This window comes from Notothenia coriiceps, unplaced genomic scaffold (genome assembly GCF_000735185.1).
Source record: "Notothenia coriiceps isolate Sejong01 unplaced genomic scaffold, NC01 NC01_scaffold00003356, whole genome shotgun sequence".
In the NCBI taxonomy this organism is placed as follows: Eukaryota; Metazoa; Chordata; class Actinopteri; order Perciformes; family Nototheniidae; genus Notothenia; species Notothenia coriiceps.
In genome coordinates this window covers 26,782-41,192 of record NW_011336057.1, presented here as the reverse complement: position 1 = coordinate 41,192, position 14,411 = coordinate 26,782, and the positions used below count along the sequence as shown (strand labels likewise).

The following is a 14,411-nucleotide window of genomic DNA, read 5'->3' as shown; positions in this document are numbered from 1 at the left end:
TTACAAATAAAACAGGCCATCTCAACTCATCTCTTGTGACGCAGTGGAAAACCTCTCCGTTTCCTTCATAGAGAAACATTTTTACAGTGAACTAAGGGCTGGTCTTTTCAAGCTTGGAACAACACATTTGATTCTAGCAAAATGCAACAAAAAAAAAAGAATTTAAACATCATCATCATTTTTATGACTTCATGAGACTGTTGAGCAAAATTGATAAAAAGCCCTGCAACAATTGAAAGTCACTGGAATAAAAAAAAATCATGTATGTAATCCCGTAAAGCAGTGGACTGTCAGTGCTTCATGCTTTAATGATCAGTTTCAGCACAGCTTCACATTTGCCCCTGACATTTTGTTTCAACATGACACTGGCATGATTTCTGCAGGCTGCTGTCTAACTAGCATGACATGACAAGGATAGACTGGAAATTCTAAAATGGACACACTGCTCCATCAATTCCTTTCAGAACCAGAGAGAAGGCCTCGTCAACTAACACAACCCAAAAGAGCCAAAAGCCATAGTGGCAAAAACCTGGAGCCACCACCGTTCAGTAACCTGTGGCAGGTGCACATATAGAGGAAATACTCACATCACTATAACTGCAGCTAATGTAGCCAGCTAGTATGTGTAATACTCTGGGAGTGAAAATACCCCTATTTTTTTGTTCATATAACGATTGAGATTCAGACATTAAACACATCCTGTAACCACAAAATAAATGTGTCTGATCCTTCATTGCTCATGGAAATGGTTGTGAAAGTAGAGGTGTATCATGTGACATTATTACTCACCGAGGCCGGGGGGGATCTCGGGGCAGGGCGGCAGAGGTTTGGGCAAAGGTGTCTGATTGGTCTCAGGCTGCACAGTGGGCACCAGCTGCTCCCCTGGGGCCAGGTAGCTGGCTAATGTGGCATTAGGCCTGGAAAGGTTGTAATAGTAATAATGGTGTCCGCTCCCTGCTGCCCCGCTGACGTTATTCCTGGATCCGTTGCGGCCGTTGTTAAAGCGGCTGAAGAGGTCGAAGCGCTGCGAGTAGACGTCAAAGTAGAGTATCATCATGATGAGGAAGTGGAGCAGGCAGAGCAGCAGGACCCCCTTACAGATGCGCTCCAGGGTCCGGCCCAACATCAGCCGGGTCATGGCCGAGGAAGATGACCGCCAGCCTCGACAGCGCTGGCGCGGGGCGGCTACAGACATGAGCTCATCTCAGTGGCTGCTATTAGATCTCTGATGAAGACATGTGGTTAGGTGATACCCGGTTATCTGACTTCTGCAGGGGTCATGGGGACATTAATAAGTTGTTAATGAGTTGCCAGCTTATTTCTAGAACGTCCCCAGATCCCCTGCATGACACACACACCGAATGTTGAATCAGAATCAATCCCTGAGTGAGATTATCTAGGAATTTGTTCACTTACGTATCAGATTTAGATATACCAAATCAATGCTAATGACAAGTTCAGTAACATCTGAGACACAAGGCCCCGATTTCTGATAAATCTTGTGATCAGATCCTGGGTCAGTCACTATCCCAGTGCGAAGTTGCTGCGGCAGCCATGTTGTGTCCCAATGTTAAAAGCCAGTCCAATTACTCCAACGACTAAAGCTTAACACTTCCAATTGATAAGCGATCTAAGTGATCTAAGTGATGGTGCACAAGTAGAAGTTGATGACAAACATTCATCGGTGTGGAGAAGAGGGTCTGCTGAAGTTCAGTCCAGATGACCTCTTCTGAGTTTGTTGGTTGGTGATCTCCAAGATACCATTCCTGATTCTGAAAGTCTCTAACCAGGAACGTTTCAGGCACCTGAAGGGAAATAAAAGACAAAGGAAAGAATGAATTAGGATGAAATGTTAAATTTAAATAAACAAATTCATCAAAGGTTTAACTAATAAGGATGGCAGTGTACAGCTAAACCAATGCAGGTGAAGTTGGACATTTTCACTGATTACAGCTACGTATTGCATAATTTGCTTTTTGGAATCCAATCGTTGATCTTCTCCTGGGATTTTAAGAGCATGTATTGACCTTCTTCCTAATAATTCTGGTTTAAGATACTGTAGATTACAAAGACTGAGGCTGGAGAAGGTTGTCCTCCAATCCAAAAATGGGTGGTTCGATCTCCAGTCCCTGCAGTCAACATGTCGATGTGTCCTTGGACAAGTTACCAATCCCAAAATAGCTCCTGATGGTGTTATGGCAGATTCCGTATATAACGTATGTTTCGTTATTCATTAAGGTCACACAGGAAAAAGGGGCCCGATGCTTAGGTTAAAACTATGTGTATATATTTAGTCTCAACAGTTGTACCATGACATCTGGGATCATGTAAAACTCAGAGGATGCAACATATATGACTGTATAAGGTTTGAACATCTCTGCCACGTATGCTGTTTCAAGTGTATGTTCGTGTGTGTTTTACATGTATAAAGCACATGAGATCTTTCTGGTCTGGGGGGCATTTCCACGATTGACTGCTGTGGCAGGTGATGTTGTACTCCAAGATTATTATTGTTGTTGCGCAACTGAGTAATAATTAATCTCAACCATGTCTGTGTTTGTGTTTTATTGATCTCTCTCTGAGTTAACATTTAAGGTTCGTGAGCCATTAATTGCACTAACAATGGCATGGCCAATCGTGTGCAGGTGTGTGTGAATGTTAGTTTCCATGACAGCACTGGCCACTGTATGATTGGTTTGAATGTTGACTTAACAACACTTTGAGGGGTCACAAAGACTGGAGACGAGCTATATATAAATGCAGTTCATTTACCATTTAGAAGTGCACTCTTGGTAAAGACGTAAACATGAGGAGAATTTCAAAGAAACAGAACCAAACAATAAAAGCATCGACAGACGCTGGTATATAAACAGCTCTGACTGGGGCTGTTCAGCCGAATTGACATGCCAAGTCAATTTTCCAGTCAAGTGGTTTAAAAAGCATTTATGATGGAATAAGACAGCAAGTGGGAATACACAAAGCAGTGAACACACAAGCAAAGGAGAGAAACGGGAGGCACTTAAAGCTTTCCCACAGGCGACGCTTGTTCTGGCTTTATGGCTTTTCCAATCAATGAGAGAATATAGGAAGATGAGGTTGAAGTAGACCGAGTAGTGTCAGAGAGAAAGACATGGATGTAGTGGTGAATGTTAATATACTAATGCTGGAAAATAATGGTGTCTAATGCATGTTTCAGCTCAACATTTCCCAAGTGGTATCCCATCAATATTTTACATTAAAAAAAAAAAACGTTTTTTTTTTTTTTTTAAATTGTATTCTCTGACTTTTTTGTAAATCACCATGAAGGCCTTGACAAAAACTTTCTATAAAATGCAAAGACAGGGCGAGTATGATATATATATAGCTTTTGTTATATATAACAAAAGCTTACTAGACAATTTTACAGCTGGTTTTATTTAGAGAACTATGGTTTATTTAGTTTACTGACCACCAGTAAGTATCTATTTAACTATAGTATGAACATGGTACTCAAAATGTGGTATATTCGCCAAAGTGCTATATTGTATATACAAGTCTGACGGCTATTGCCTTCTCCACAAAGTTGGCTGCATGTGAAGCTCTTTAATGAGATGGATTTCTTCTGAGCGGACATCCGTCTCAGCGTAATGCTTATGCAGGTCAGGATTTGTTCCCCAGCCGTGCTGCTCTTCAGTGAATAAACAGGCTGGCATGTAATATATCAGGGGGGAAATCATGACATGTAGCGAGGCGGTCGGACAGATAATCAGTCAGACTGACAGAAAAGTCTTGCCCCATTTTCTGCTTCAACTACAGAGCTCAAGAGTCAAGCTTGTTGCCCTCGGTGCCCAACAGGTGTTAAACCATGTGATAGTGCAGAGTGGCACTGCTAAAAATCAGCAGCAGAGAAACAGAAAGAATAAAATCCGGAGCCGGGATTGACATCCTACTTTTCAGCGGCACAGGACTTATCAGAGATCAATGTAGTTAAAATCAGAAGTCAGTGTTTTTTCTCTGATGTGAAGTATTAGAACGAAGCCCTTAAAGACTTAATCCATACACACCTTAGCTTCTTAGTTTGCAGACATTTTGCTTGACTGAATTCTCTCAACGCAACAAGTTCTATCTGATTTGTTGTCTTGAGAAAGGTCAGCAGACCAAAACAAAAAGCAATACAAAGAAAATATTTTGTCTTTTCCTTCTTGTGGTTACTTCCTGTCTCTCTGTCGGACATGTCACTGGGATTGTGAACAAGGAAGTGCAGATTGTTTACTTCCAAAAAAAGAAATCAAGTCAAGAATTAGTCGATGAGGTCTTTGAGGGTTGTAAGTCATGGAGAAAAATACCAAGAAATTTGAAAAGAAAATACATAGATGGTCTCAGAGTGAAACAGATCCATTATGTAACCAGGTTCATTCAAGGATCCCTGGAAATCTCTTTTTAACAAGAGTGATATATTTCATAACATTGCCAAATCATATCATGTTCGTCGAGGAACCCACGGATAATTCAATGAAAATATCTGAAGCAGAATAAAACCGCCCTTTTCCATCTCTATTAGATTTCAACTGAGTTTTAAAATGAGCGGAACAAAGACTAGATAGCCTAGAAGACAACACAGGAAAAGGGTAACAGAAAATCAAAGAGACATTATAAACAAAAGAATAATCGAGCTAGCGGTAGAATAAAGTGTAAAGGAACAACTTCAATACATTTAAGGGCAACGCTGATATATCATCAGAGGTATTCCCCAAAGCTTTGTCATTTGTAAAGATTTCAGTGTTGCCTCTTTCACTATGTGAGGCCTAGAGATTTTAGCCTCTGTCACATTGGTTAACAACCGTGCAATAACTCACTGTTCAATGAGCTGTGGATTATTAATTACAATACTGCAAAGGAGATTTTGAGGATGTAGACAAAATGAGCTGGTGGGATCAAGAGCTGTGAGCTACACCTCAACAAGGTTAGTGTTTATTACCAATTTGAAAAAAGCTATTACAAATTAATTAAATCTGAATTCAAACGATTCACATCAAAACTTTTAGGGCTAATAAATGATATTGGTCAGAGTCATGGATCTCAATATGTGAGACGGCTTAGCTAACAGCTAACTGCAGTGGAAAGAGAATACTTTCTCTACTTTTATCCATGTATTTTTTCTTTTAATGTTTCTTTTATTATCTTTTCTTTTTAATGACTGATTTTAAATGCCATTTTCTTAATGTCTTTCATTTTTTGTAAGGCACTTTGAATTGCCTTGTGTTGAAAGGTGCTATATAAATAAACTTGCCTTGCCTGCCTTGCCTTAGATTCAAGTTCAAGGTAAACATCAATATACCAAATATTGGAACAGAGGTTGTCAAAGTGCAATTAAGATCAATAATATATTTGTATATACATATTAGACTAATATACAAATGCAGTCTCCCTCTTCCACCCCTCTGGCACACACACACCCAAGTATGCACACACACACACACACACACACAAACATAGAAGTGTTGCATTACAATCACCAATTCACATTTTTTGAATATTTTTTTATTATTGCATTAAATCCTTATTTAATTGGGCAGTGTAATGAGATGAGTCTCTCGTTTTCTAGAGAAAAACCTGTTTGCCATCAAATACAATTTTATTTATTTTAACAGCGTTTCAAAATAAACACTTTATTTGCTGAAGGAACAATATACTTAAACCTGGCTTTTTTGAGTTATCTATGAGTATTGTTCAGTAGAAACACGAGTCACTGTATATTTAATCTGGCTGTTCTCTTCTCTTATGCATGCTCCCCGTGAAATTGAAAAGACAGTTGCTCTCACATGTTGGCAGGGAAAGAAAACTTCCATCAAGGCTGAACCAAAACATTCAGCAGAACCAAAACATAAATTAGGCAAATACCTCAAATATAAAAGTATCCTCATTCAACGATTCGTAAGAGAAAAAGCCTGAAAGTATTTACAGAGGTGCAATCATATTTTGAAGGCAGGTAATTTCTCTAATACATGGATTTCTCACAATATATGTGTGTGACTAATACAAGACATGTAGTTCCATGTTTGCATCACCACAGATCACTATCAAACCCAGAATGTTTTCATTCGTTTTTAGCAACATTGTTACAACCCAACTTTAACCTCTCTAGATGAACATTGTTTCAGAACAAATTAAAATGAAAACAATCTGAGAATGCATAAGAAACATACAAATGATGGCATTAAAAAGCAGCCTACATGTCCTGAGAATAACATGACTTCTAGCGACTGTGCTTAAAGCCTAGAAATAAAATGGCTGAAAAAACAAAATTGGGTTTAAAGGTTAGGCTTTAATTTACTCAAACATCTGTAATTAAATCTGTATTAAAAACAATGAGTCATTTGCATTATTTACTAAATAACTAATAGTTAAACATGATATGGTGACTCTGCGTGTCCCCACTATCAGAACCTATTACCTCGTTCCTTTTCCAGATCCTCAAATTTCACAAGAAAAGGGTTCCGTGGTGTTTTCAGTTTCCTTGGTGTGGTAGCCCCTGCTGTGGAGGGTCCTAGGACTGGTGACATTTGGAGAAAAGTGACACCTCACTTGGGGTATTTGACAAACTGACACTCAGCGAAACAAGAGTGTCAAACTCAGCTTGTCAAATACACTAAGTGGGGGGCCTGATCCGGGGAAGACTGGCTCTGTGGAGTAAATAACCTGCAGCAAACAAACATTAAAGAAGTAAAAAAGCATGTTTATATTTTACACAAAGCTCTAATGTCTTTTAGAGAGAAGATTCAGATGTGTTACCTGAGTGTTTGAAGCAGAAGAGTCCGTGTGCTTCTTCCTCCCTCAGGAGTTCATACTGTTGACACTGTGCACAAACACCTCATTTGACCATTGAGCGCTGCAAAGAGGAAGTCAAAACAAGGAAGATACTGCGAAGCTAGAGCTCAGGAAATATGTTGAAATGAAGTGTCAACATGTCATGATTGTGAAATGCCGTTTGTGGCTCACAGTTTTGGAGATAATGGTTTGCTGAGACACATTCGTCTTTTGTGGCATTTGATGTGTTTTCACTATTTGTGTACAGAATGTGCTGAAGGAACTGTATAGAGTCACAGGAGAATGAACACTTCAGATCAGATGGTGTAGAGTTTTAATGGCATTTTACAGTTCATTTAATTTAAATATTCCAATGTTCAGTATTTCATTTTTACATTATTTTGTGTTACTTACACCATTCTCTTACACTATTTTTATTTCTATTTCTTCTTGCACAGCTTGTACTTCTTGTTGTGTCTTAAGCCAATGACTTTCATTGCCAAAACTACACTGTAGCTATGACAATAAAGCCCTTTATCTTAAGATTTGTGTTAAAACTACAGTATAGATCAAATTAAGTGGTCTATTCTTGGTGTAGGAGCCAATTAACACTGGGTATAAAGGTAGGAACCTATGTTTGTTGGTGAGAGGTTCCGCCCGAAGGCCATAACGTTTTTGACCACACACGGAGAACACACAAACACGGAGCACACACACACGGGATTACAAACAAACAGAAAAGGTATTGTGTAAACCGTAATGTCGTGTGGTGAATGATGGAAAGAAACCAGTGAAAAGGGAAATAAATTGACTGTTTCGAACTGGAAACTTTGTTTCTGACTTTTATTCGGCAGCAAACAAGGTGTGCGTCAATTACACCCACAAAACGTATCCTCAGAGGCTTAAAGCGTTGGCTTAGCCTCTACACTTGGTATTGTTCCTCCATTAACGGCAATGTTAGCCATAATTTTTCAAATGTTAGGCCATGTTTCCTCCTGCGCTATCAGCCGTCTCTGGCCATCATCGGCTGCTTCCTGCTTCAAGGAAAAGCATTAGCGTCTGGCCTGCTGATTGGTGGTCCATCTGTCAGTTTGCAATCCTGTGCAGCAAAGCTACACGCATCAGGGCGATGAAAACTAGTTCCACATGGACACAACATCATTTCCTAATAGCCTACTTATTAAGCCCAACCAGGACTCAGTCCATGCAATTATTTTATGATGTCTGGACTCTTGTTTTTTCAAGCAAAACTCTATCAAAGTCACTTTCTCTTGCCTCACCGTTGTACTTTTTGCAACAGCCAGAATGTGCTGCACACTGTAACTTCCCCTTGTTACTCAGGACCAACGCACCACCATTACTCTCTGGACTTCCCTCTGCAGACACCACCCTGCTGTAGGTTAGGTTCTCTAACACAGAGGGACTGGATATACTGTATACTAAACATACTGTATACTGGATATACTGGATACTGAACATACTGTATACTGAACATACTGTATACTGGATATACTGTATACTGGATAAACTGTATACTGAACATACTGTATACTGGATATACTGTATACTGAACATACTGTATACTGGATATACTGTATACTGGATAAACTGTATACTGGGTATACTGTATGCTAACTGTTTGTACAGTTTACACAGCACTGTTACTTGTATCCTTGTATTTTAAAGCTGTTTCTGTTTCATTTAGATTGTATTGCCTCTATAGTGGTTGTTTTTGAAGTTTTCAAAGTTGAAATGTCCGTAAAAATAAACTTGCCTTCAGTATTTTACAGAACAGCAAAGTACAGTACAGTACAGTATATTATAGAATAGTATAGTAAAGTATTGTTGTGTAGTATAGTATCATATAAAAATGTATAGTAGCCCATATTATATTATAGTTTACTATAGAATAGTATAGTACAGTACAGTGCAGAATAGTATAGTATAGAATACAAGGGTATAGAATAGTATAGTATAATACAGTAGTAGAGTATAGTACAGTGTAGAATTGGGGGGTGCTAGTGAATTATTTTTCGCTAGTGGATTGTCAAAGGGGGAGCCTCGTTGCGGGGAAATTATCCAGATGGCTAGTCCGCCCCTGAATATGTCTATGCAAACGTTGCTATTAATAATAATTTTTTTTTTTTAAATTATAAAAAAGATTAATCAATTTTTTTTATAATATATTTTTTTTAATTTTCCATTTTGTAATCATCTCGCGACCCCCACTTTGGGAACCCCTGTGTTATAGTATAGTATTGTTGTGTATTGTATATTCTAGTTTACAGTATAGTTAATTATATAGTAAAGTGTAGAATACCATAGTATGTGTTACGAACTGTCTAGGTTTTATTTTGTCCTGTCTATATCTGTCTTTGTTTTCCTATTTTAGTTTGAAAAGTGTTCACCCCTCGTCTTGTCTGTGGCTTCCTGTCTGTGTTCCCTCCTGCCTGATTACCCGATTGTGTTCACCTGGTGACCCTGTGTGTTCTCCTCCCTCCTCACCTGTGTCTTGTTTGTTTGATTAGTCCTGTGTGCATTTAGGTTCTACTCTTTCTGTTAGTCTTTGTGAGATTCTTGACTTTTGTTGGATGGATTTTGGTTCGTACNGCCCTCCACGCGTTCTGGAAGGCGCCTGAGAGGAGAGACGAGACGGAGAAACGGTTTAGGACAGACAGACGGACAGTCGGGCCGGGCCGGGGAACGCGACGGACAGCAGCAATGCGAGCGATGCAATGCAGTAATGCGCGCGAGACAGCGCCGCACTAAAAATTTTTGTTTACGTTCTACAGAAGTCTATGCGGTGGAGCAGGAGTTTTCTCCTTTGTGGCTGTTGTCTTTATGTCTGCTCTTACCCTTCTCCGTTTGGTCACCGAACTATCCAGGGACTTCTACTGATGTTCCGTTTAACGTTTCGTACAGCGTCTTGTAAAGTCACAGCGTGCCACCCGACAGACTACAGTTTGTCGTGCGTCGCGCCCTAGAGGTGAGTTCTTATAGTCTTGTGTTTCCTCGGTTCGCGGTCACAGTGTCAAGAAGTATCGACTTTGTAAGGACTCTAACTAAGCCATACTATACCCTGGTCCCACCCATCTCTGAGAGGTGGGGACAGGTATAGATGCTATACTAAATTTCAGATAATTTATTTCACATAAATTATAATAGTTATATCTTACTTTACATTTGGTATTTCTTTGTAGACGATAAGTCTTAGTCTTGAGAGAATACAACAATACGATTACGACGCGGAAGTAAACTTTAATAAGGATTATCTAATTGTCCGTTTATGCTATGACGCTTCATTTATCCGGGATGACACTTATTTATGCTAACTAAACTAACTAACTTTTATTTTATCTTATCCACTGTCGCTGTTATACTTTCATTAATTAGACTGTAGTAGGGTAAGGCGGGAGATCTAATGACGTCGACTCCACCTGTGCCATATGGTGTGTCATTTTGTATTGGAGTCGAATGTTGGTCACGGACCTGACACCTGTGTTCGAAGTTAGTTTTCTTGAGATAGACCTAAGTTTTACCACTTCTCGTACTGAAACCCCCTGTTCCGTTCTCCGTTGACGCCTTTCTCGCAGACCGGCGGCTTCCGGCCACGCGCCACTACGAGAGTCTAGACATTGTAAGGGTGGGAGGGTAAAGAGCATATAGTCTGGCAACGAAGATTAATACCCCTGTCCCACTCTACAAAGGGGAACGACAGCATGAAAAGATAGCAAAGGTCATCAAACCAGACCGTAAAAGCACAAGTGGGAGTTGGTTTTACGACCCTGTAAAGTAAAATCCAAACTAGGTCTACCACCTCAGTCGACGAACCCTAACTCCGAAAGAGACCTATGAATAGGGAAAACTCTTTACACCGAACAGTCTACCTAGTTCACTGACGTTAGCCACGCCTAAGTTAGTGTTTACCAGTTAATACCATAATGTTGAGACAAAAGTGGGTTGGACTCTCTTTTTGTTTTTGGCTAAACAAAAAACCACCAGAACGACGCTACCTTACAACGGTACCGAGGGTGAATACACGAGAAATAGAATTTGTGTAACACTCCGTAGAAAAAACGGGAACGTTCGAAAGACAATCTACACCATCTTACAACACGACAGTTAACCAAGATACCAAGAAATGAAAAGAGAATAAGTCCGTTTTCTCCTCTACAAGGAGTATTTAAACACTCAAACACTAGCAACTTAAGGTCTCTAGGATGCTGTACACTTTGGTCCCACCGAGAGGGAGTTAGTCGGTAGTAGCCGACTACGCTGGACCTGACCCTGACTTCCAGCATGAAAGTAGTCAGATACCTCATCCACAACAGGTCCGTTCACGTTCGAAACAATTCGAGTTGTCTCTAGAGAAGTTGAAACCTCCTACTTCTTGAATAAACCGCTCTAAATGGAGAAAAAGACGTTCGGCTTCAATGAGAGGGAGAACCTCCCCCTCATCAATTTCTCGGACCTCTCCGTTATCTTCCGGGTGGACACACTCAACCATAAGTAGTACCTACCTAAGTCCGTTTCGAAGTATGTCTCTGCCTCTGCTGGCAAAGATACCCATGGATGTCGTTTTCGACCGGTCGCGGAGGAGGGAGTACTGCGTGTGTACCGTTCCCCGCTTAAAGTGACGTAAGGAGTTATGAAAGTATACAACTCTCTTACCAAGCTAAGAGCTTCTCTTGACCCGAGAAGAGGTGACGTCGCCGAGAGAATGAGGTTCGTACCGTTGGACTGGAAATAGTCTTAAACTCTTCCCACCCATGGTGAGTTTGGCGGCAGAGTTATTTAACTCTACTACTCAAATGCTACCACGTGGTGGTCGGTTATGTTAGGACTCCCGAGTCTCTTCGTTATAAGACTCCGTACCTCAGGGTTCCACACCGGACGCTCCACCTACCGACCACAATTTCTCAACCCTACCGTGTTTACAGAAGGTAGTACCTGTGTAGGACTCCGTAGGGGTCGAGGGTGGACCATGCACCTTCCCTAGAAAGAGGTCTTACCTGTTGTTCACCTCAACTGACGTCCCGCCCACGAGTTCAACCTCAGTAGTCCTCAATCCGAGGAAGTAATGAGACTTGAAACTCGTCTGGACAGTCTCAAGGTGGGGTGTCAGACTTCCTGTCTCCTCACCAGAGTCACGACGTTCTTCATTTCTGCTCATGAAGACCTTCTCACTCCTTCCCTCCCCCTGACAAATTGCCAAGATTGTTTTTTTCCTGTATTTCCTCAACCCCTCTGATACGGAAATAAAAAATAGACAAATAATCAAAATACAATACTGAAAGAAATCCGCATAGAACTGAGGGTGACACCGTGCTGTTTTAATATTTCCTGTCCTTTATTTTGTTCATTATTGTTAGTTCAGTGTTCACGTGTGTGTGTGACAGACGTGCATGGGACAGATTGTGAAAATACGGGACAAACTGCGTTCCGTATTGGTTCAATACGGAACGCAACATTTAATTCCCAATTACGTAACAAATACGTATTTCAAGGAACGGGTGGCAAGTCTATCGCCCGGACCTAACGGAGCCGCAGTGGGCTAGCTCCGGGATGCCGGCTGGAGCTAGCCCCCTGCGGCTCCGTTAGCTCCGACGGCCACCACTGGGATAATTGGGTCCCCTATTAACATTTGCTCCCGTTTAGCATTATAGGCGTCATAGCCATAGACTATAAAAGTCTTACCCAAGGCTGAATCATAAACTATAAATGTATAAAGGGTTACGTCCTTAGCTGGCTAATAAGCTATATAACAAGCTAAGCTAACAAGCACACAAACACCTGCTAACAGGATTAACATGTATAATATTATCATTTTAGACTTCTTGGAAATTCTGTTATTACATTCAACCGAACAGCACAACATTTTAATTGTGTGGTATTTATAACAACATTCCCTAAAAGGCACAATCACCACGAACACGGCTAAAGGGTCAAGCACAGTAACTACAACTAGCTAATGTTGTAGCCTAGCAGAGTGGACAAGTTGCTGTTAGCTGACAGTGAGGCACGTACCTGTCCATCAAAGTGACCACTACCTAATTTATGCAAAAATGTTAAGACCTAATATAAATAAAAGGGTCGCGTTATAAAACAATTCACTCAACAATTAATAATCATTAAGGTGGAATCTAACTATATCCCGAATAATTTTTATTGCATCCAGGGGTAAAAACATGTTTATTTCTGCTGTGAAGTTGGGCATTTTAACATGGGGGTCTATGGAAATGCAGTCATCAGCCAATAGATGACCTGCAGTTTGTGGCCTCCCGGCTCTACCCCAGAGTTTGCCGCTTGGTCCACACCTATGGTCCACACGCACCAGAAACGTGTCCTTCCCATAGACTATAGGCCATTCCACGCGAGACCGCTCGACCCGCTGGAGACGCTGTAGTACGTATGCCGGGCCTGTAAGTGGTGCTGTTCTTCCGCCACAAAATACACCAAAAGCAGCAAAGAAGACTTCCGAGCATGGTTTCCATGGTTGCCCTTCTGTTTATTCTCGAGGTGGATTTAGCAGCAGAGGCGAGAGGCAGGGCTCTTTTTCTCTGTTAGCAGCCGCTGATCTCTGATCTCTCTCTCTGTCCGATTAGACTTCACTCACGTTTATGTCCATATCGATCAGATCTAGCTAGTTCTAGCTAATGATATGCCTGAGTGTCAAAGGACAATAAGCGACATTTTGGCCCCCCAGAGCGTTTCGTCCGCAGATCTACCCACCTTTGGACCCGTTATCGTTATCTGCGTTTCCCTGTCGGTCGTGTGGCCGAACCGTCTATATCAGGGGTACTCAAATACAAATCTTAAAGGTCCAAAAAAAAAAAGTCAATAAAGGTCCGTTTATTACGGTCATTCAAACTTTTAAACAATTGCAACAACATTCTTAACACGAGGTTGCAAAAACAAAAATAATCTGTATGCAGCAGTTTTCATTGTTATTGTGTCTGTGCTTAATCCCTCAGAGTCGCAGTGTAAGAGCTGCAGTTATGAATAAAGGCAGCTGCACCCTCTTTCATTCAGCATTGATAATTGACAGCCCATCAAAATGAACTCATTGGGACCTTTCAGAGAGGTAGTTCATCTTCTACATATAATAACGGACAAAGTAAAGAATGAAGTGTAGGCTATGTTTAAATGTTCGGAATTTGACCGTGAATGATGGTCCTCTTGAGTTGCCGTACAACCAACGGCGTACAGCCATTGTTCCGTTTTCATGTTTTTTTAACATGTTTTTCACAAACATTTTCACACGCTAGGAGCATAGGAATAATTCAATTCGGTTCGTCATGATCTGTAGATGTGATTTGCCCCCGAGCACCCCTGGGTAAATTACCGTACAGCCAATCACAATGCGTACAATGCGTGACGTCATAGGTAAGAGACGGCCTCCGAACACATAATACCCCGAACACATCTGGTACCGACACCGGTAGCGTTCTCCCAGCCTTAATCAACCACACAATGTGAATAAAGATCTCTTAAAATAAAAATATTGACTCGAAAAACACATGTGTTCCACTCTCTCAGTAACATTTGTATTCTATGCTAGCATAGGTAGTTCATCCCAAAAGACCCCTTCTATAAACCACAAATCAAATTTACTCAGATTAAGT

General features: G+C 40.8%; 1 protein-coding gene across 1 annotated transcript; it reads right to left on the bottom strand.

Annotated features, from left to right (window-relative positions):
- Window positions 1-789: 789 nt before the first annotated feature.
- Window positions 790-1,804, bottom strand: LOC104941447 (beta-1,4-galactosyltransferase 2-like; the record flags this gene model as incomplete). The annotated part of the gene is made up of 2 exons (XM_010766548.1): window positions 1,417-1,804; window positions 790-1,225 (listed from the first exon to the last, which is right to left on the bottom strand). A coding segment is annotated over exon 2 (406 nt), but the record flags the coding sequence as incomplete, so codon positions are not given.
- Between the last annotated feature and the right edge of the window lie 12,607 nt (window positions 1,805-14,411).